Source organism: Hevea brasiliensis, chromosome 5 (genome assembly GCF_030052815.1).
Source record: "Hevea brasiliensis isolate MT/VB/25A 57/8 chromosome 5, ASM3005281v1, whole genome shotgun sequence".
In the NCBI taxonomy this organism is placed as follows: domain Eukaryota; kingdom Viridiplantae; phylum Streptophyta; class Magnoliopsida; order Malpighiales; family Euphorbiaceae; genus Hevea; species Hevea brasiliensis.
In genome coordinates, this window is record NC_079497.1 from 99797514 (window position 1) to 99821466 (window position 23953).

At 27.5% G+C, this 23953-nt stretch overlaps 1 protein-coding gene across 3 annotated transcripts; it reads right to left on the reverse strand.

The window, feature by feature from the left end:
• Window positions 1-7626: 7626 nt before the first annotated feature.
• On the reverse strand, window positions 7627-18370 carry LOC110652513 (respiratory burst oxidase homolog protein A). Of its 3 annotated transcripts, none has more exons than XM_058147247.1 (14): window positions 17720-18369; window positions 16373-16532; window positions 16204-16252; window positions 15827-15940; window positions 10699-11088; window positions 9902-10288; window positions 9526-9621; window positions 9338-9453; window positions 9129-9231; window positions 8867-9037; window positions 8631-8762; window positions 8225-8353; window positions 7973-8051; window positions 7627-7836 (listed from the first exon to the last, which is right to left on the reverse strand). In XM_058147247.1, the coding sequence occupies exons 1-14, from the start codon at window positions 17886-17888 to the stop codon at window positions 7727-7729; spliced, it is 2205 nt and encodes a 734-aa protein (XP_058003230.1). In that variant the 5' UTR covers window positions 17889-18369; the 3' UTR covers window positions 7627-7726. The 3 variants fall into 3 exon arrangements, 2 of the variants coding, with proteins under 2 accessions (XP_058003230.1, XP_058003231.1); XR_009148943.1 differs by having other exon boundaries at window positions 7817-7836; window positions 7973-8072; window positions 17720-18370; XM_058147248.1 differs by lacking the exon at window positions 7627-7836 and having other exon boundaries at window positions 7973-8065; window positions 17720-18370.
• Window positions 18371-23953: the final 5583 nt, after the last annotated feature.

Below are 23953 nucleotides of genomic sequence, written 5' to 3' on the forward strand. Positions count from 1 at the left end.
TTTATGAATTTTCTCTCTGGTCTAGGGCTCCTAGTTGCGAGAACCGCAACTTCCCTCTGGTTACCCATCGCTTGGGCACCGGCTCATTTGACTTGGTTATATTTTATTTCTAAAATTTTTACTAAATTTTTCTTATTAATATTTGAGTTATTTATGACTCCACACTCTAGTCTAATTATTTTTCCAGACATTCTAGCTGTCCGGACCGTCACCGGTCACAGGAACAGTAGAATATGCAGAATTGTTACAGTGAGGGTGTTACATTAAATATTAATCTTGGCGGTTGGGTTAACCAAGCTTAATAAGACATTTTTTAATTTTTTTTACTCAACACCATTAATTATTTATATCCTTTTACTAAACACCATTAATTGTTACACTATTAATTATTTTTTACACTTTAACAATAACTATTTTAAAATTTACAAAAGTAACACTTAACTTTAAATTTTTTAAATTTGTACAAAACGCTTAGTCTTATTTACTTTTTATATGCATGTTATAAACATTGAATATTATGGGATTTTTTTGTAATAATTATTTTTATATATTGATAAAATAAAAATATCAAGTTTTTTCTTAAAAAATAACTAGAAAGCAAAACTTAGATTTATGAGAATTAAAAAAAAAAAAAATTCAATGACATATTCAGTGACAAATTAAAATTTTATCACTAAAAATATTAATTAGCGATATATTAGTGACAAATTCATCTTTGATACATTGTTAATTTATCAATAATACTTAACAATGGGGGGTTTTAGCGATGTATTAAATATGTAGTTAAAACTCAAAATTTTGAATTAATTAAGGATTAGGAACAAATTATGATTATCATTAAAAATCTTGTTGTTAACAGGATTTATATGTCCTTGAATTTTTTTCTTTTTGAACTCAAAATGCAAAAGTTATTTAGAAAAACTGCATAGAATCAGGGTGGTACATTTTTTTTTCACGATTAGTTATTAAGTAATTTTTAATTAATTTATTATTAATTTGAAAAATAAAAATTCATGATAAATAATTTAAATTTGATGATTTTTTAAAACCACTTTATTATATATCATTAATGAAGTTTTTTTTTTCTTCTTTCCATGAAAGTTTACTCTAATGTCATAAATTAACTTTTCTTTTTCTTACGCATCAAATTTTTAAACATTTTTACCTTTTTAATTAGGGGTATACAACTGACCAGTTCAATTTCAAACCGAATAAACTACAAAAACTGAAACACCAAAAGTTTATAAAACATAAATCTAACCGAAATGGTAAAAGAATCAAATTGAATTAGTTTGATTCGATTTGCCCATTTAGAATAGAATGCCCAAGTCCCCAAACGATGTCGTTTTAGACTTCTAGGTCCACAGTCCACACTTCCTCTTGTACCCTCCGCAAATGTGACTGCCCTCGACTCGAATGATTCCCAAACAATGCTAATATCCCAACCAAAACAAAACTAATAAAACCCCAATTTTCTTCAAAAGAAATTAACAAAAAATCAAAAGAAATGACTCCTCACAAAAAACAAAGGTGAAGTGAAAACAACAAAAACCAAAACTAACAAAATCCCAATACCATCAGAAGCAATCACAATTCCAATATCAAATGCAGATTGTAGCAAAAAATGTTATAAATAGCTTATATGTTAGATAGTATTGAGAGAAAGAATTTCTATATTGTTAAAATATAAGAAAGTGAAGAAATGACAAGAGTGAAATGTGTATAGAATTATATATATATAAATAAATATATATATTATTCTATTATGGTACTTTGACACTTATATGTATGAAATAAAATAATTATCTTATTGTAATTTTCATAAATAAATTACAAACAGATGTGTTTATTAACAAGTAGATATGTCTATTAATAAACAGACATGTCAATTTTATACAAATAGTCACAACTGTTTATATAGGTATCTGTTAATAAACAGACATACCTATTCTATATAAACAATCACAACTATTTTTATAGGTGTCTGTTAATAAACATCTATGTCTTTCACACAAACAGTTGTATCTATTGGAGATAGATAGACATGTCTATCTAGAAAAAGTGCCATAACTTTTCATTCTTTATAAATATGGATGATTTTTTCAATCCAGATATATACTACTTCTACTTTTTTTTTTTTTTTCTTTTAGTCTCTCTAAATTCGGTTCGTATAAAGAGTTTTTAAGGGAAATCATTAGGAGTTACTGTCTGCAGATTTCAGGCTTTGTTGTATCCTGGAGGAATATTGCCATAACCTTGCAGCAATTTAGTGGGGGCAATTAATACCTTAAAGATGGTGATTCATCACGCCTCAAAGCCTATTCTATACCCACTGCCTTAACAATTTTAAGGTATTAATCGCAATGGAGTCTAAGGCTATTTTCGTGATGAATCAAGAGGTCGTGAAACTTGATTGTTTTAAGGAATAAATTATGTTCACTGAGAAGGTGAAAGCAGATCCAGAAAAGAAGATGCATTGCCATGCAGAGGTCATATTCTTAACAATTCATCAGATAGGCTATAAGATTTGTTTACTTCTGTCAAGCCTCCAAAGAAAATCTGGAATTCATTAGAATTCAAATACAATAAAAAAAAGTATGGATAAATTTCTCATTATGAAATGTTTTGAATTCTAAATACTTGATAATATGCCTGTTATGGATAAGTCCATGAGTTGCATATCTTTGTTTCAAAGTTTAAGGATTTGAAAGTGGTAGTTCCTAAATCACTATAATTAGGAGGAATAATAGCACATCATACTTCTAGTTTGAATGATTATAGAAAGAAATTACTATATGCCACAAACGAATTTTTTTTAAACAGATTCAGAAACACTTACACATAAAAAGTTTTTTATGTGATAATTTGTCTTTATGTTGATGACATGCTTATAATTAGAAGAAATATAAGGTTATATTATGATGCTAAAGCTCATGGTGAATGTGTTAAAGAAGGTAATAAGATTTATGTGCATAAGTCGAAAAACACTTTTTATATGCATAAATCCTAATTCATATTGATTGTGTCTATCACTAAATAGGTGGGGATATTGTTAAAAATATTAGTGATAGGAAAATTTGTCTCATTTCGAAAGAGTTACGTCTGTTCATTAAAAGGCATCAAAATGAACTATTTATTACTGAGAGTTATATCTGTTTTAAAAGATGTAAATGAACAAATATAATTGTTTTAAGAGATACAAAGTGAATGGTTGTATCTGTTCTAAGAGATATAAGTGAATGATTGTATCTATTCTAAGAGGTATAAGTGAATGGTTGTATATGTTCTAAGAGGTATAAGTGAATGGATATAATTGTTCTAAAAGATACAAAGTAAACAGTTGTATCTGTTGTAAAAGGTATAAGTGAACAGATGTAATTGTTCTAAGAGATGCAAAGTGAACGATTATATTTATTCTAAAAAGGTATAAGTGAACAAATGTAATTGTTCTAAGAAATAAGAAATGAACTGTTGTATCTATTCTAAAAGGTGTAAGTAAATAGTTGTAATTATTCTAATAGATACAAAGTGAACTATTGTATATGTTCGAAAAGATACAAATACTTTATAAATAGCAGTTTGGAATAAAAATCTATTAACTTTTTTTTTTTTTTATCTCTTTTCTTCATTTTTACCTACAATCAATATTATTATTCTTTAATTTATTCTTGGGAGAATTTTAAAATTGTTGTCTAGATTTATATTTTTGTTATTATCCTTGAGGGATCTACCTAAACTACCTAGCTGTAATATAGTGGAGATTTTACTCTTTGTCAATTTCATTATATTAAGGGAAGCAAATACTTCATATGATATTTATTACAAATTGACTGGAAATTTTGGTAGAATAATTACTCAAATTGAGTGTGCTAGTGCTATTGGTAGCTTAATGTATGCTATGCATTGCACTACTCCTAATATTGCTTTTGCAATATGTAAATTGTCAAGATATACTAATAATCCTAGTGTGGAATATTGGAAAGAAATTTCAAGGACTTTTGAATATTTAAAAAAAGGAATTATAAACCATAGATTATTCTGCAATAAATTTCCAATTTTATTGAAACCATATAAAGAGTTGTATCCATGCAAAGAGTTGTGTCCCTTGGCCAAAAGATATAACCAAATTAAAAGATGCTATTCTTCTTAATAGTTACATGCATGAAGAGATGAATTTATTGGCCAAAAGGTTGGTACTTTTTGAGTAGTAAAAATAAGAGCCTTATAAGTCATTTGTAAGAAGTGACAAAAGGACAAATGAGTATGCATGTGTGTGTGTGTGTGTGTGTGCAAGTTTAGCTTGGTTTTTTATTTTTGGATGCTCTCATTTTAAACAAGTTATGGAGTAATTTATTTCTGCAAATAAGGTATATATCTAGACTGTGAATTATTTATGTAGTTCATGTTATAAACATGTGATTATATGGTTGACTAGTGAAATAAATATGATAGAGATCCTATGGTTATACAAATGCCAATTGGATAACTAGTATTAAGGATAATAAGTCAACATTTGGTTGGGTGTCTACTTTAGGTAGAGCACCTATTTCTTGGGCATCAAAGAAATAAACTTGTATAACTCATTCTACGGTGGAATCCGAATTTATAACTTTGGCGAATGTTGGTAAAGAAGCAGAATGGCTGAGAAACTTGTTATCGGATATTAAGTTGTGGCCACAACCTATGCCATCTAATTTTTTATATTGTAATAGTCAAATCATGATAGTTATAGCTTATAGTAAAATATACAATTGAAAGTATATACATATGACCTTAAAACATGAAAATGTAAGACAATTAATCTCTAATGGTGTTATTACCATGTTTATATTAAATCCTATAATAATCTAGCAAATCCTTTAATAAAAGGGCTCTCGAGAGTTATGATCATAAGTACATGTGCTGATTAGGATTTAAAATATTTCATTAAATTTACTACTGATGGGAACCCTACTTTATAGTATTATTACTAAATAAAGTTTAAAGGGTAACAACAAGTCATTAGTAAATATTGTAATTAAGTACTTAGTGTACTAAGTTAATGGAATAAGGATGAGTATTTATACTCTTAATGAAGTTTAATATTAATACAAAAGAAACTTCACCTAGTTGAACATAGGAAGTGGTGCCGCTTCAACAAAAGTGAGAATAACTTTTGTAAATGTTCATGAAAACAGAAGATAGCACAAGGCCATATTTGTACTAAAATTTTGGTGAACTTTTTAAGTCAAACTAATTGATTCGTGTGTGTCGTATTTCCGGTTCTATTTAATAGGAATCTAGGTTCAAGCTAAGGCTACCATAATTTCTGTAGAACTTTGAAATACTTACACTAAGAAAAAGTTTAAATGGAAAGATATTTTTCATTATGCATGAAACAATGGGATCTAACAATACAAGCTAAGTGGGGGATTGTTATAAATAGCTTGTATGTTAGATAATATAGAGAGAAAGAATTCCTATATTATTAAAATATAAGAAAGTGAAGAAATAGCAAGGGTGAAATGTGTATATAATTATATATATAAATAAATATATATTATTCTATTATGGCACTTGGCATGTATATGTATGAAATAAAATAATTATCTTATTATAATTTCCATAAATAAATTACGAACAGATGTGTTTATTAACAAGTAGATATGTCTATTAATAAATAGACATGTCAATTCTATACAAACAGTCACAACTGTTTATATAGGTGTCTGTTAACAAACAGACATGTTTATTCTATACAAACAATCACAACTATTTGTATAGGTGTCTGTTAATAAATATATATGTCTTTTACACAAACAGTTGTATCTATTGGAGATAGATAGATGTGTCTATCTAGAAAAGATGCCATAACTTTTCATTCTTTATAAATATGGATGAGTTTTTCAATCCAGATATATACTACTTCTACTTTTTCTTCTTTTCTTCTAGTCTCTCTAAATTCAGTTCGTATAAAGAGTTCTTAAGGGAAATTTTCAGGAGTTACTATCTGCAGATGTCAGGCTTTATTGTATCTTGGAGGTATATTGCCATAACCTTGCAGCAATCTATTGGGGACAATTAATACCTTAAAGATAGTAATTCATTACACTTCAAAGCCTATTTTAAACCCACTGCCTCAACAAAAAATTGCAATCCCAGATCACAGACCCAACAAGAACAAACTCATTCAAACCCAGAAGACCCATATCACAAAGGATGGAAGGAAGCGGCCAAATTTTGTTCATCGGTTCTACATCGCAGACCCATGTCGCAGGTGAAGGCGAGGGGCGAGGCTTCATGACGAGGGGCGAGGCTTCATGATGAGGGCCATATTTTGATGATGAAGAATGAAGAATGAAGAATGAAGAATGAAGAACGAAGGCTTTGAGATGAAGAATGAAGAAGTGGAGGATAAAGGCGTTAGGCGTGAGATTGAGGAAAGAAGGAAGAAAAGGACTAGAGAGAGGAGGTTGAATTGAAGTCTCGGAGATTAAGGAAAGAACGAAGGCATGAGAATATATGAAAGCAAAGAAAAAGGAAAACGTATTACTAGCGGTCTAAACGAATCAAGTTGAGCCAAATTTTGAAAAGTTCAATTTGTTAAAATTTTTTTGAATTCGAGCTTAATATGTCGAGTTCAAGTCAAATATCTATAAGTTTAATCTTGGCTCGTTTGAAAAATAAGTTTTAAACAAATCAAGCCAAACCGAACTTTTTATCAAATTAACTTTTGAATAATTCGCAAATAGCTTGACTTATCATGGGGTTAGATTTAGAAATATTTAAATTTAGATATATGATGTTTAAACTATCTAATTTTGATTAATTCTCATATAAAATATAATATAATTTTCATAAAAAAATTTAAATTACGAATAACTATATTTAATAAATACATTTTATATATTATATATTGATTATATCATAATCTTAAACAATATTATTTTTAGAACATTCATAAATAAAATAATAGATATTTATAATATAATGAATATAATAACCAATATAAAAATTTTTACAAATGACTTTATTCATGAGCCTATTTAACGAGTTTATTTTTAAGTTAACTAGCGAGTCTGCAAATGAGTCGGTTCACGAGCCTTAACGAGCCGAACACTATACAACTTGAGCTCGACTTGTTTATTAAATAAACTTAAAAATTGAGAGTTTGGCTCATTTTCTAAATGATTTGAAGTGAGCTAAGCTTTCATCGAGTCAAACCTTAAGTAGGTCACAAGCGATTTGTCTCATTTATACCCCCATGTATTACACAGGAAACCTAAAAAATGACGCAATATTCTTACAAATTTGATTTGGTTTGGATAATTCATTTTTTTTATTGGATTAATTGAACCGAATTGAAAAATAGAAATTTTTGAAAATAATAACTGAAATAAAATAGTCAACAAAAAAATCAAATAAAATCAGTTGAGTTTGATATTTCAGTTAAAACTAATGAATGCTCACCCCTAATTTTAGTTTTTGTTTTCTCTCCCTCCTTTTCCTTTTCCTTTTCCTTTTCCTTTTATTTGCCATTTTGCATATAATAATTTTCTAAAATTGAATTCTTACAATTTATAGGTTAATGAAACAAATTTGAAATTTTGTATTAGGTAGTGTATTTTTTATCATTTACAAAAAAAGTAAACAAAAAAACAATACATTTGATTGTTTTATTATATATAAAATAATTGCTCATTTCCCATTCTTATTGGAATCTATACAAGACTAATACACTGCACATCTAATAGTTCTCCTTGTGAAATACAAATCTAGTAGTTGATTTGGTTGAGAATTTGATGCACAACGTCTCCAACTCCTTTGCAAGTGTTGATGGGCCGCAGTAGAATACTCCTATATTCCAAACAAGCTCACAATTCAGCCACAAATTAAAATTTACTATATATATATATATATATATATATATATATAATATTAAGTACTTGAGAAAATTGCTGGGGGTGTCAAGTTGCATAAGAATTATACTTACCAATTCGTTCTCCTCTGTGCCTTGCAGCCAATTTGGAGAAAATATTGAACCAATTTGGGCGACCAAATTGCGTACGTGCCTGAAATTTCATCACTTATTTCTAGTTTCAAATTAAATGACTTTGAAGCACTATATCAAATAATTTTTCTGTAAAATAATATTTTTTAAAAAATAATTTTTTTATTTGATTGTATATTGAAAATTAGTTGAAATTAAATATAATTTTATAAAAAGAGTAGCAATATATTTTACCTGATTCCAAGAAACAATATCAATGCCTTTCTTGGCATGATACAATGCTTGTATAGCACTTATCAAAGCAGATCTTGCATCCCCTTCTTGATAAACACTGGTTAAAAAGTTGTGCATTTCTATGATAGACTAGAAGGATCACCAGGCAGGCAAATGGGAAAATGTCAGTACAGCAAAGAAATACTTTGCGGGGTACCATTAAAAAAATAAATTAATTAATGAATTTCGATCTGTTAATGTTGTAGTTGTTTCTAAAATTATAAAGTAATAGTAATACCAATTCAATGAAGTGTAAATAATTAATGAATTTTAGTTTAGTGGTACTTGATTCGTATTTAAAATTATGAGGTCTCGAATTTAAGTAAAAAAAAAAAGAAAATGTAAATAAGGATTGTTTAGATATTACCTGCTTTTGGTTTGTTTTTGATATTTCCCACAAGATATCCCTAAACCAATCAAAGGAGCTTTGTTCCCTTGTAACCCAATAAAAATAAGCTTTTAAAGGGCCTCTTGCGATGTTGCATTCTCTACAATTGGCCTACATGAAATTTAAGTCAAACTTATATTGATAATAGAAAAGCACAATCAAAGACTGGAATATGTAGAAATTTTATGAAGAGCAGAGCTTAATTAGAGCCACGCCTTTTGGTGGAGACCATTTGCAACATCCTTGAGGATGCTAATGAAAGGTGTGGCTCCTATGCCAAGTCCAATTAGCATGACTACATCATACTTGACATGATCTTGGGAAGCAGCACCATAGGGTCCATCAATGTATATTTTTGGATATTCCTTCACCGCAGATAGTATTGCCTGCAAAACCCAGAAACAATATCACTACAACAAACATCCATTTCGTTTTTTTTTTCCCCTCCTTTTTAATGGTGGAATCACTTTCTCTTGCCTCCTGGAAGAGACTGTATATTTGATAACTCCAGTCTCCTAGAGTTCTGATATGAACACTTAAGTGATCATCCTCTGGTCCTGAAGTTAACGAAAAAGGGTGCCTGAAATTGAGAAGGTGAATTTTGCATAGATCTTGTAAGAAGATAATGAAATTCAGGTATAAATATAAATACTGGTTAAAATGTTCATGTATATAGCTAGTTATACCATTGAAATAAAGAAATCTGAGGACATTGTATGAAGATATACATCCCACTCTTGTGCTTGAAACCTTCTGGTTTGTGCAGCTTGAGGGATAAAACTTTCCCTGGATGAATACTTGCCTGCACAAACAATGTGAATAATATTAAATTATGTAATCTATTTTAAAAACCTATCTAGCTGTGAAATATTACCTTGATAATTTTTGCATCAAAAAACCCTGATCTTAGTGCTCGAACAAAACGTTCGGCGGCATATAGCATAACCGGAAAGGCAACGTACATCCATGTCTGCACAAAAAGGTTCTAATATTAACATGTGCTGATTCTAATCGGACATATTCCGGTTAAGTAAAAAATTGTGGGTTCTACCAATAAGTTTTAGTTTAGTGTCATCTAAGTCGTCGTTAGAATCGTGAGATTTCGAGTTTGAGTGATTTATTAATGCAAAAACATGTGAACATATGTCAGTAAGTAGCTATAGGCAAAGAAAATCAAACTCAAATATAAACTCTTTTATATTTTCATGTACTTATATGCAATATATAAATAAAAGGAACAAAATGCATACCGTTTTTTCAGTTACATTGTCAGTTAGGAAGAGGAACATGGAGTGAACAATGAGCAAGGCATAGACAAGAATGAGCAAGTGGTGAGAGTACCAGAAAGTGTTATATCCGGTGACATGTCGTATGGACCTAGGCAGAGAAGGAGAATGCCGGCGAGGCCATTTTGTTGCTAGCAAAAATGCAACTGTCATTAGCATTACCATGGCAATTCCAGTAGCCACCTCTGTTGTGGCTAAAATTTGAATATATGATGGCTGATGATACCCAAATCGGACTGCTATTGTTTGCCAGAAAATTGACCGGTTTGAACCACTAATTCTTGGGAAATCACAAGCAAGATGGGTTGCTCCATGGAGTATCACACCTACCACTATGCCCCCTGCAATTACCTACATCAATTTTTAGTAAATCATAATCATCCTACAAATGTATTTAAAATAAGTGATAAGATAAATAATGCGGAAAATAAAAAAAAAATCTTTGTAATTTCGTATTTTGACATATAAGAAATAATGCTTTAATTTTTGTTAAGTTGATATCTTGTATGATGCTTTATTAGTAAATGTAATCAAAATTGTTATTTACTATTAAATGGGGCAAAAATCTAACACTAGGTCACATTAAAGTCATAGGTCAGCGTCACTTAACGATAAATAACTATTTGGATTACATTATTAACACAGAGTATTAAGTTGATATAAATAAAATCACAATCTCTTATGTGTCAAAGAGCAAAATTATATATATATATTTTTAATTTTTCTTGAATAATATATAAATGGGAAAGTAAATTAATTACCTTGTGGAAGTTGATATTATCATTGAAAGGTACAAAAGAATTGAAAGTTGGCTTCCTGCGAAGCCAAGTAATGGTATTTCGACAAACAGGGAGAAGAATTAGAGCCATATTAAATTTCAAGGTTTCAGCTGCTCCTTTGGCTGTACAAAGGCAATAACCCATCACTTCAAAAGCTGCTCTATGCCTGTATTGGATGAACTTCCATGTGAATAATGAAAAGCAAATCACCAACCACAACACAGTTATCCACGCTCGTTTCCAATAAGATCGAAACAGGATTTCAAGCCTCGACCTAGTTTTGCCTCTTGGATCATTTTCATAATTGTTTTGATGATATGGAGGTGGTGGTGATGATAAGCTTGCTTTGAACAGAGTTTCTAGTTGAGGTGGCTGCAGGCAAATCACTAATAGATTTAGATTTTATACATATCGAGGTGGTAAGTAAGGAAGTAAGGGAAATTCTTACACCCGATTTATCATGAACTCAAAATATAAATACGTAAGAAATAAATGGATCTCACCATATTTTTAATTCATGTTTATAATAAATTAAGTTTAAATGAGAAAAATCTGATAATTAACTATGTATCTATTGAATTAATTCCCTTTTAGTATGTTGTGCACCTTCTCCTTCTAGTTCAAATAATTTATAAATGGTGATAATTTATTAGTGATGAATTTAAAAATTTATTTATAATCTATAAATTGATTTTCAAATTCATTTATAAATTAAATAATTTATTATTTTCTTATAATATTCGTTGAAAATTTGTTTATATTTACCAACAGATTAAATCCATAAATAAATTATATATAGTGATATTAGCCAGCAAGACATTATTTAACCAAATAAGTTTATGTAGTTATATATTTGTTCTATTTAGTTTCATGTGACATAATTTTATTTATAATCATCTCAACTAATACTACATGTATATATTACTAATAATTCATCAAATAGATTGCTATTCTAATTTTTTTTTTCAAATTCGACTCAAATAAAAATTTAAATATTTATTTGAACTATTCTAAAATTTATAAATTATTATTTACGTATGATATAAAATATAAAACATATTTAAAATAGCAAACTTGATTAGACTTGTGAATTAGTCGATTGAAATATTATAATACTTAATTCTAATTCAATTCAAATAAAACAAAATCCTGGTTTAACTCATTTATAGAGTGTTTAACTTAATTTATAAAAATATATTTTGAAGCACTGAGTATTTATAAGTTAATTTAAATTTATAAATATTTAAAATTTTAAGCAATTATATGTTTGCTTAAAGTGTTTATAGGTGACTGATAAGTAATTAATGTGTTTAGTAAAAAAAAATATTTTATAAATAAATTTATTATTAAAATGATAAAAAAGATATTAAATAAGATTTATTATTAAATTTTAAAAATTAAGTGAAGATAATATAGTAAAATATTTGGTCAAACTAAATTATAGACACATGACTTATAAGCATCAAAATGAAAAATTGATTACTAATTTATTTTATTATAAATAAATAAGTTAGTCTATATTTAGAATTTATTAATTTTTATCTTAACATGCGTTGCATGTTGATTTACTCGTTGTATAAACTCATGGTTTAAGACTTTTTTATATAATTTTTTTTCAATTTTTTTGCATATAATATAATAGTATCATTATATATTATTTTCAATAGTTAATTAAATTTAGTTATTTATTAACATGATAATATTTTACTTCTAATTAAAATTAATTAAAAATATTATAAGAAAATAAAATTAATAAATTATATTACTTTAGTTAATTAAAATATTATAAATAAACTACATGAAATAGAATTTTTAATATACATTACTTTAGTAAATAAAATATTATAAATAAAATACAATAAATATGGTATAGGAATATGAATATTTTGATTTTACAAATTAAAATTTATTATTTACTAAAAATTATTTTCAAAATAATTTATTTTTTTAAAATGATTATTATAGTACATCAAAAATAGAGATTGTAAGATAAAAAATATATGTTTTATTACTTGACTTTATCTTAATGCAATAATAATTTTAGAACTAACAATTTTTTATAAATACATTTTTTATATTTTCGTAAATAATAGAAATAATGAAGAGTGCTTTTAGAAATCTCAATGTACCTCTTGGCCACTATAAATTATGACCGGAAGAGAAAATAATAATTAAAATTGTATCATGTTAACTGATTTAAATCAATTTTAACTATAAATTAAAAAAAAAATCTTTTAAAACTATGCTAAAATTATTAAAAAAAATTAACTATAATTATAAAAATTTGAAAAAAAATATTTTTTTAGTATTAAACATTTAAATTACATATTATAATTTACTATTAACAAAATTATTTATGAGTTATGATTTTTATCTGTATAAATATTTTTTGAAATAAGATTTATAATAAAAATAATATTTTAATATATTAATTATTATTTATTATAAATTAAAAAATTATAAAATAATTTAATCGTTTCACAGATTCCTCCATTCATATTTTTTATATTTATTAATTAATTATTAGAAAAGGATATAACACTACAAGCAAAAAGTTAGGTTAATGATTGAATGAACTTTTATTTTATATGTATGTGTAATGTAAATTAAAAATTAAAAAAATTGAAGTATTTAAAAAATATTGATAATAAATATATTGATGAAAAGTTAAATTATATAATTTAAAAATACATTATTATAATTATATATTAATTTTATTTTTTAATATAACTCTAAATACTTATATATTTATATAATTAAATAAAATTAAATGATAAAAAAAATCAAAATCTTTATGTCAATTATCAATTTAAGTAAAATCTTTTAATTATATCAATTTAATCATAAATCTTTTTAAATACTTTTAATTCTAACAATAAATTTAATTAAAAACAACTAAACTCATCAATTGGCAAAACATTCAAATTTATTCATTTATTATCAATTTTAGCTACTCTTTTTAGTTTTATTAATATATTTAATAATTTTAGTATTTTTATTAATTTTAACAAATTTCATGTTGATGGAAAATAAAAAATAATAATATATCTAATATTATTATTTAAATTTTTATTTTTTTTTCTCTCTTTCTTCTTATTTATACTTTTAATTCATATATTTCCCATCATTTTATTTCAAATTAAAGGCAAAAAAAAGAAAAAAATTATATATTTAAAAATAAAATATGAACAAATAATAAAACAAAAATAAAAGTAATTAAAATTTTCAAAATACTAGATAAATTAATTAAAATAATTTTTTTTATCAATTTGAGAATAATAGCTAAAATTGACATAAAAAAAGATTTGCTAATAGTAATAATATATGCAAATATATAAATTGCTTATGTTAATTAAGTAATTTGATTAGATTAATTGCTAAAATTGAAATTAATATCAAAATTTGAGATTAAATTGATAAAATTAAAAGGTTTGGCTAAATTTGAAAAAACTTATAAAGTTTTTAATTTTTTTTAATGATTTAGCTATTAAATAATAATATAAATTTATATAAATAAATAAAAAATTGAAATGAATAAATATTTAAATTTGATATTATGATTTTTATTATATTTTAATGTAAAATTAATTTTTTTTTATTTTAAACAATTAATCATCCAAATAAGCCTAAATAATTTTTATAAATAATATTTTCTAAAATTTTTAGTATATTTATAAATTATAATATTTTATTGATGTAAAGAATAAAATTAATTTAAAAATAAGGCTAATTAATAAAAAAAATTTTAAGCACTTTTAAATTTTATTTAAAATTTTATTTGATTTTACTAAAATTATAAAATTAGTGTTAGTTTTTTCTATTTACCTAAATTAGTTAAAATTGAAATGCAACTATAATAATTTCAGTAAAGCTTTCGATAAAAATTATTTTTTAATTTATTATGTTCAACAATAATTTAAGAATATAAAATTATTTATTTTTATTCTTAATAAAAATGAAATAAATAAAATTTGTTTATATATAAAAATAAATTTTAAGTTTGATTAAAACTATATTTTTATTAATATAAATTATTAAAAAAAAAGACTATAAATTTATGATCAATAATGTGGTTAATCTACAAGAATTGGATTAAAATTTAAATTCTTAATTTTAATATTTGTTTAGCGTTAAGTTTTTATTTAACTAAATATTTAATTTTTTAATAATATTTTTGTAATTATATTAATTAAATAGTCAATTTTTTTCCAGTTATATATATATATATATAATATTGAAAAATCAAATAAAATTTAAATTATAATTTTATAGATATTTAAAACAATTAAAAAATAAATTAATAATAATAATATTCCGTGTTTGAAGTTTTTCATTTATTTTATTAAAATAAATTAAATAATTTTTAGTGAATTATTAATACTTATAGAATTATAATTATAGAATTATTATATGTTTTTTAGTCCAAGTAGAATTAATACTAAAATAATATTAAAATTTAATTTATATTAGTTATTATAATATTAAAAGTAAATGATTAGATATTTAGTGATAAATATTTTATTGTTAAAAGTTATTCGTAATAATGTAGTATAGTGTAGAATTGTTATCATAAAAGAATTAGTGACAAAGTTTTTGTTGCTAAAAGTTTAGCGACAATAATGTTTGAAAGTTGCTGTTACTAAAATTATTAGTGACGTATTTTTTTATCGTTAAATAGTATTAGCGACAAATTTATATGAATTAGCAATAAATTATTATCACTAATATATATTATTGGTAACAAATTATTTATCTGCTACTATAAATACAATTTTTTTTATAAATAATAGATAAATTAATAATTTTTTATTTTTTATTTATTAATTTTTTATTTTAATTAATTACTTTTTATAAAATTTCATATTTAATTGAAGTTAAATATAGATAGAATTTAAAACTTTAAATTTATAAAAATTTAAAATTAATTTAAATAATAAAAATATAATTATAATTAATTTTAAGAATAAAAAATAATTTAAATAAAGTCAATATCCCTTTATATATTTATATATAACATAGATAAATTAATTTGATTGACTTATAAACTAACAAAAACACATCTTACAGAAGACAAAGGATTGTTGAGTCTATATGGGTTTAAATTGCGCACCTCAATAAAGCCCCTCTCTTCAGCGTCAAGAGCTTCCATAATTAAAGCAGCACATTCATGTGCTTCCTCATGTGACAGAGACAATTTATTTGCTGAAGCAGTTAGCAAAATTGCCTGTAAAAATTTCTAAATTTAGTCAAAAAAAAAAAAATTGAGCTTTAATTTAATACACTAAAATCTCCTTTAAAGCTATAAAATTTCAATTTTCAATTTTCTTTATGATAAATGTTAAAATTAATAATAAAAGTTTATAGCAATATTAATTTGACTGTGAAAATTGTTACTTCTAAATCTATCATTGCTTATAGTGCTTAATGTAGCCAAATTAACTGGGAAAAAAAAAAAATTTCAGCCTACAGTAAAATTATATACATTACCTGCTTGATGTCCATATCATTAATTTTTCCATCCCCATTTCTATCGCACCTGAAAGGAAGAAGTTATTGCATAAATTAAGAAGGTATCAATTGTGAAAAATTGTAGGGAAAAAAAATTATTTGAAATAATAAAAAAAGAATTCCACAAATATGCATGTATGATGATTACATGTCAAAGAAAATTTTCACTCTTGAATGGAAACAGGGATCAGTCAACCGATGCCAGTAACTATGGAGTTCTCTTCTTGTGATATCAAGTTTAAATTCTCTTCCTCTTCCTCTTATTGCCATTAAGACCTCTTTAGCAAATTCTGGAGATTGTTGCATTCCTTCATATGTGTAAAGAAAACGTATTAATTAAATAATAAGAAAAAGATTATACAAAACCAAACTAAATTAAAAAAAAAAAAAATTAGGCATAGCATAATATAAGATATAACGGTTATGTACATGAGAAATTTACTATTTGGTCCTTAGATTTTGATCGATATTATAATTTGATCCTTATATTTTTGGAAATTAAATGATTTAGTCACTTATGCTTCGGTCCAAATCACATGTCTTTTTGTCTAATGTTGCCATTTGTTTAAGTAAAAAGAAAAATATACCCTTTATTCTGTTAAAAAAAATTACTATTTGGCCATTAAATTTTGATCAATATTATGATTTAATCTCTATATTTTGAAAATTGGATAATTTAGTCTCTCACTTATGTTTCTCTTTAATTAAAATTTATTGTTATCAAATAAATTAATTCTTTTTGTTCTTAAAGAAAGGGAAAAAAATTTAATAATAACAAAGTTAATAAGAAAAAAATTCTAATAATTTCAATAATTATCAAATATAGAAATTAAATTATTCAATTTCTAAAATACAAGGATCAAGTTATAATATCAATCAAAATTTAAGGATCAAATAGTAAATTTTTCTTAATTAATAAAAGATTTATTTGTCTTTTCACTTAAATTAATGACAATGTTAAACAAAAAGATCTTTAATTTTAACATAAGTAATTAAATCGTTTAATTTTTAAAATATAAAAAGCAAATCATAATATGATCAAAATCCAAAAACTAAATAGTAAATTACCATGTATATATATATATATATATATAAACACCTAAGAAATTTTAATAATAGTTTTATTCAATAAACGTACTCTTAACCAATTAGAATCATGTAAATAAGAATTTTTTTAAAGAAAATACGAAAATTATTTCTTATAAAATGGAAAGGAGGCTAAGAGAATTTTAAGTCTTTATTAATTACTGCACTGCAAATTAGGCATTTGATCAATGCATTGCATAATCACTGATGGAAGGTTTTTCAACTAGTGAGTTTAATATTAATCGAGTAATTTATATAATTTTTCTTTTGTCCTAAATGACATGTGGGTAACATGGACAGCTCATGCAAAGAGTGTTTGTTAAGTTCAATTATTTGTCTTCATATGAATTAAAGAGAAAAGTCTTCAAGGAAAAGTAAAACACGAATTCTTATTTAAATTTTTATATACCTATACAAAAACCGAAATCCGACCACTTCACCACCGGTTCAGGCCCATTTCCGGCAGAAGCCAGCTGTTCGAAACGCTTTTCCACGTCCTTCCATTCTTTGTTAATAAATCTCATCAGCCGTTCATCCATTGGCAAACCTGTCAGCACTTGTGCCTCCCTGTCCTCCATCACGCAATGCTGCAGCGAAGCGACTCTACAACTCCAAGAAGAAGAAGAAGTTGAAAGCGAGAGAAATTACAGTTCCAGCTGTTTCGGTTTTACATGAGAATCCATTACTGGGTTATGCAGTACTCTGCTAGATTCTTCTATATATTTTTCCAGGAAAATATTGGGGCAGAGAGAAAAGAAATGTAGAGCAGTGAAGTTGGATCTGTAGAGAATTGTATGCTTATGTAGGTTGAATAAAGAATAAGTAATTAAGAAGAAGAAGAAAAAGAAGAAGAAGAAGAAGAAAGCGTTTCCAATACAAAAGCAAAAAGATTAATATTAATTATTGGATTTGGGTGGATGAGTGTGGGGAATGAGAATGCAAAATTTTCAATAATGGTTTTAGTGAATGATTGGTTTTGGTATGAATAAGAAAAAAAAGGAGTGGTGGGTTTTGTTAGAGGCTGAGAGATTAGGAGAGAGACAAGGTAAAGTGTGAGCAGGTGGAGTGTAGAGAAGAACTTTATAGAAATATAAAAAAGTTCATGCCATGAGAGTGAGAAATAAAAGAAAATTAAAAAACAAGTTGTATGACCTAATCTTCTCCTAACCACCTCTTTCTTGCATGCTAAGGTGATGAGCTGTTTTGGTTAGATGAAGTAATTAACCAAATTTGTAGTCCTATCAAATATTTGATTAATTTTATTAATAGTCAAAATAATGTGAGAGAAAGAGAGGAAGCTATGATAAGGATTAGTCTTTCTCACTCTTGCAGTGTTGAAGCTGCATGCATTACCATAGGTATAGCTATAGAATTTTCGAAAACTATGTGGGATGCAATGTGTTTTAGCGTAGTTACACGCTAGTCATCATTTCAAGAGTCGAAAACATTATAGAGGTTCAAAAAATTATGTGGGAATTAATGTGTTTTGGCTTTGTGCTATTTTAATTGAATGGCTGAGCCAACTTTCACTTTTTGGCAAATTATACAGTTTTTTCGATTTATATGACCCATTACTCATAAAGGAATGAATCCTGCATTCTTATATTTAAAGTAAAACTACTTTGCTGTGAGTGAACACTACACTATTTTTAATACAACCGGTGTATCTAATAATTTACTTATTTTTTAGAATTTTAATTGCTTATTTAGGATGTTTGATATATACAATTTTTGAAAGGGTTTAAAATTATCATTGAAGCTTTAAAAAATAAACTTTCAGTTATTAGCATTTGACCTTTTAATTGTTGGTTGTTAATTGTCTAACATTGATGGGTGCTTGGTTCAGTTGTTGGATATAGTTGATAGTGAATAGGTATCCAAACAGTTGAATCAATGCATTTGGTAAACTCATTAAAAAAGTAGCAGATAACTGATAGAGTATCTATTAGCTACATTTTCTAGCAACTCTATTTATTGAAATATTAATTAAATGCTGTGTAATTTCTTTATCAGTTGACAAAATATCCTTACATTTTCATGTGGGTTAGCTAAAAAATATTGATACTATTTTTTTTTTCATTTTATAATATCATTGTTCATCATGTTAATATACTAATTTTATTAAAATATTTTTTTATTAATGATATAAAATACAAAATACTTATTTATTATGAAAAAAATACATATTTTTATAAAACCCATTACAAAACCCATTAAATCCATTTAAACATATATTGTTCATCCCTTTAAATCCCACTTAAATGTTACAAAATCCATTCCCATGCTATAAAACCCCTTCCTCTTTAAGAATCCCCCACAAAATATCTCTCTCCCTTTTGATTTCTCTCACAAACCCTAACCTCTCTTGATTTTCCCTCAATGGCACCACCTAAGAGATCCGCAGGAAGGATTGGTTCTTGCTTAAGGGGAAGGAATGACTCACCATCTCCACCATAAAGGCCAAAACCAGGTAAGCAAGACAAGAAGAACCACAACCCCAACAGCAACCTCAACCTGGTTTTCCTTTGGCCTGGCAGTTCAAGAACGCTGCCCACAGGTATATTTGTGCAAGGATGAACAACAGGAGATTCATATCCATCAAATATCTAGATACAAAGTTGCTACAAAAGCTGGGTAAAAGAAGAGTGGACAGATTCTTGGATAACATTGGGTGGACTCATTTCTCCTAATTGCGCTATCCAATGTACAGGGACACCACCCAGGAATTTTTTGACAGTTTTCAGGCCACCCTTTAGGCCATAGAGAGTGGAGACAGTGGAAGGATTGAGTTCAGACTCATGGGTATTAATAAGGTCATAAACATGGATGAATTTAATGTTGTCTTCGGTTTTGACAGTAAGGTACTCCATGAGATCCGTCAAAACATATTGGAGTATGACAGCAATGCATTCTGGAAGACCATTGCCCCAAACACAAAGATATATAACTCCAGAAGGTCAAAATCATTAGGGTTAGCCAACCTAGCACTGAGGTACTTACATAAGCTTGTAGCCCACACCATCATGGGCCATGGTTACAGCCTTGGCGTGGTCAATGCCAATGAATTATTCTTCTTATGGTGCATGGTGAACGGCAGGAAATGCGGTAATTAATACTTCCTTTGCCAATACCTAAAGAGGATTTCTCATCACGCCATTAGACACATAGTGGTGGGAGGCCTCATCACAGTGCTCGCTCTGCATTTTGGGTTTGTACTAGTGCATGTGAGGCTCTGTCCCATCTCAGGAACCACCAGGATAGACTAGACTATCTCATATCTATGGAATTATGCAGGAGAGTCTGGGACACATGCTTACTGCTTGATGCAGAAGGGAACGTTATCCCTAGGAGGACACTAATAGGAGTAGAATAGGGAGAGTCTTCCAGAGCATAGGAGCAGGCATGGTAGTAGTGGCAAGAAGAGTTAGACCCCTTCTTTGAAAGATCACTAGACAGGGTCCCTGCATACACATCACCACTTGCAGATACTGTCCTTGCATATCTGCAGAATATGGAGATGACCATAAATAACAGGATGAGGCCCTTGGAGACCACCATGTCAAATAGAATCAGAGCTATATAATAGTCTTCAAGAGGCCCACAACAAACTGGATATGATCCTCGAGAGGCAGGATGAGGGGGCGCCTTCCTTGCCATCACAGACTTTCTAGGCATAGGACAGTAGACTAGAATGCATTTTGAAGAATTGTATAGGCATAGGCCTTAGTCTTAGTTGCTACCTAACCTAGTAGGTTTATTTTGTTCAAATTATACTCCTATTGTTCATATCTCTTGCCTTAATACATATATGCTTTGTTATTATCTTTTGTTTATATTGCCATTGAGGACAATGCCAAATTTGAGTTTGGGGGTGCATTCATGCATTGTATTTCATTTTTATTATTTCATATTGCTTTATTATACCTATAGCATACTTGTGTATTAAAATCCAGAAAAATTTTGCAAATTTTAAACTTTCCAAAGAATTTTTACATTCGAACTATAACTAAATACCTTAACCAGCTAATAGTTGAACTCTCCTAGAAAGAGAAATGAATGTAACTAGATAGGCAAAAAGACTTCAATATATTATTTATGAAAAAATTAATTGCCTAAGTGAAGTCAAAGTAATTAAACCATTTCATAGCCATTAGTTTATCACATTGGACTTGTAAAAATAAGAGAAAATTTTTTAAAATATGAACAAACTTAAATAAGCCTCACCAACCCTAAAACATGTCTTTTAGACCTATTGAGGTGAAATTCTAGCATACACTTGATAAAGAGATGATTAAGGCATTCTTTGTTAAAAACTCATCATAGCCTTAGCCACCAAAAATCAAAATTTCACCCTTTGCAGCCAATTTGACCCTACATTTACTCCTTTAAATGATTTTTGATAATCCATAACACTACCCTAGCCCTTAGCCTTAACACTTATCCTACCTTATGAGGAAGCTAAAATGCATAGGTAAAAGGTATGATAGGCATGTGAAAAAAAGATAAAATATGGAAAGAGAGTGTAAAATTCAAAAAAAAGTGCAAGTATGTAATACATTGAAGAATTACCCTTCCAACCCATAAAAAACAATGAGTTTGGAGGTAAAGCATAAAAAGGACATGAAAATAAAAGAAAAAGAAAATAAGCAAAGAGGTCCCAAAGTGAGCATCAAGCAGGCATGCTTAGCACTGAAAACCCAAATGCTCCTCCTTTCCATGCAAAAATAGAGAAAAATAAACCTAGTGTATTAGGAACCTTTGCATAATAGCAATCCTCATACTTACATTCCCTAAAACCTTTCGTTGGCAGTCAAATTACCATCTTTTAGCCCTATTACAACCCTTTTAAAGACCTTTTGATCTTTTAAAAGAAGTATGCTACATTAGTGGGATAGGGAACTAAGGCATGCCTATGGGGTTGGAGATATATCACCTCATCATAATAATCCATAATAAAGGCAATTCTAGGAGAGTAACTATTTTTCAAATCTATCCTAGTAAAATAGGTTATTTGTGACTTACTAATGGCCTTGCAAGAGGAATGATTGCATGAAACTCCATGAGGATGATGAAATTCTAACAGGCAATTATTGATGTCTCTATGCCTTGAAGGTAGGAAAATTGGTATGAAGGCTATAGGGAGTTCAATTATATGCAAATTAAGTTTTTGGTTATGCTTCTAACAAAAATCAAGTACCCTAATAAGTTTTTAAAGTTTTGTTTTGCTTGGGGACAAGCAAAAAATCGAGTTTGGGGGTATTTGATACACTTGTATCATATAAGTATTTTAAGGTACTACTGCATTGTATTTTATAGCATTTAGGTAGTTAATTGCACGCATTTCACTTAGTTTCATTAGTTTTTGTTAATTATGTCAATCTCTGCTTAATTTCATATTTTCTGTATCTTTTCAAGTGCTTTAGGAAAGAACCAAAGCATAGAAGTTGTTTGGACAAGTTTAGTGTAACACCCCAAAGTTCGGTAGTGCGTTCTACTGCTCCGGTGACCAGTGTTGTCTGGACAGCTAGGATGCCTAGAACTACACTTCGATATATGTGAGGAGACATAAAATAATGAAATACAAGAAAAGAAAATACAAGAAAAACAAAGGAAAAATAATAGCAAAGAAATATAACCAAGTTAAGCGAGCCGGGAACCCTAGCGATGGGTGACTGCACCGGGAAGTCATGGCGTGGACCGTTGACTAGCCCTGGACTGCGGGGAACCCTGGAAAACATTTTTAGGACTTAAATAGACCCTTATTGAAGAATAAATATCATTAGAAAGATCAAAGAAAAATTAAATAATTAGTACAAAGAAAAGTGAGAAATCGAAAAACGGACAAAACCCGGTGATACCGAAAAATCGGGAATACAATCCGAACAGGGGTATTATGGTCATTTGACTTCCCGAATTGTCTTTTGACCTAAATTTCCATTAAAAATAAATAATATTACACTTAGAAAATAAAATGAAAAATTAATTTGGTGGTACTTAAAGAAAATAGCAAAAACTATGGGTTTAATGTGGAATAAATGAAAATTAAACATATAAAATCAATTTCTTATGTGAGTGGACCACTAAGGGATTATAATATTCACTAATGGGCAGATTTAAACCCACCAAATACTTCATCATCTTCATTTCTTCTCCCATGCCGAAGTGAACTCCATTAAAGACTCCATAGCCAAAATTTGAGAAAGCTCCATTAACTCCTTTATTTCACCTCTAATCACTTAGGTTTCTTCATTAAGTTTTATCCTCACATCACAAGGAAGAGTTTGATACCAATTTTAAGAAGTTTAATCAAGGTTTGGCAAGTTTCAACCATAAGGTAAGTTAGCATTTTTGAAGATTTCTTTGATAAACTTTGTATACATGTTATGGGTGTTGGTTTTGTGAAGGAAATTTTTAAGTTTGAAGAGTATTGAGATATCCATTTTTGGGCAGCCATATAATCATGTATTGATGGAGTATTTGTACATATAATTGATGAGAATTATGTTGGTTGTGATGATTTAATAACCTAGTGAATTACTTCATATTTATATGGTGATTTTTGGCACTTGGATGGGAATTGATGAATTGTAGGACAATTTGGTGTTGAAGAAGATTTTCGGCAGCTTGGGGACACTTGAATAAA

Excerpts from the sequence above, each read along its gene's own strand:
- LOC110652513 (XM_058147247.1), bottom strand. The coding sequence starts at position 17,888 with ATGGAGGACAGGGAGGCACAAGTGCTGACAGGTTTGCCAATGGATGAA. Across the intron at positions 15,941-16,203 it reads ATGATATGGACATCAAGCAG|GCAATTTTGCTAACTGCTTC; the intron begins GTAATGTATATA and ends AAATTTTTACAG. Across the intron at positions 9,232-9,337 it reads CAGATTTCTTTATTTCAATG|GCACCCTTTTTCGTTAACTT; the intron begins GTATAACTAGCT and ends TCTCAATTTCAG.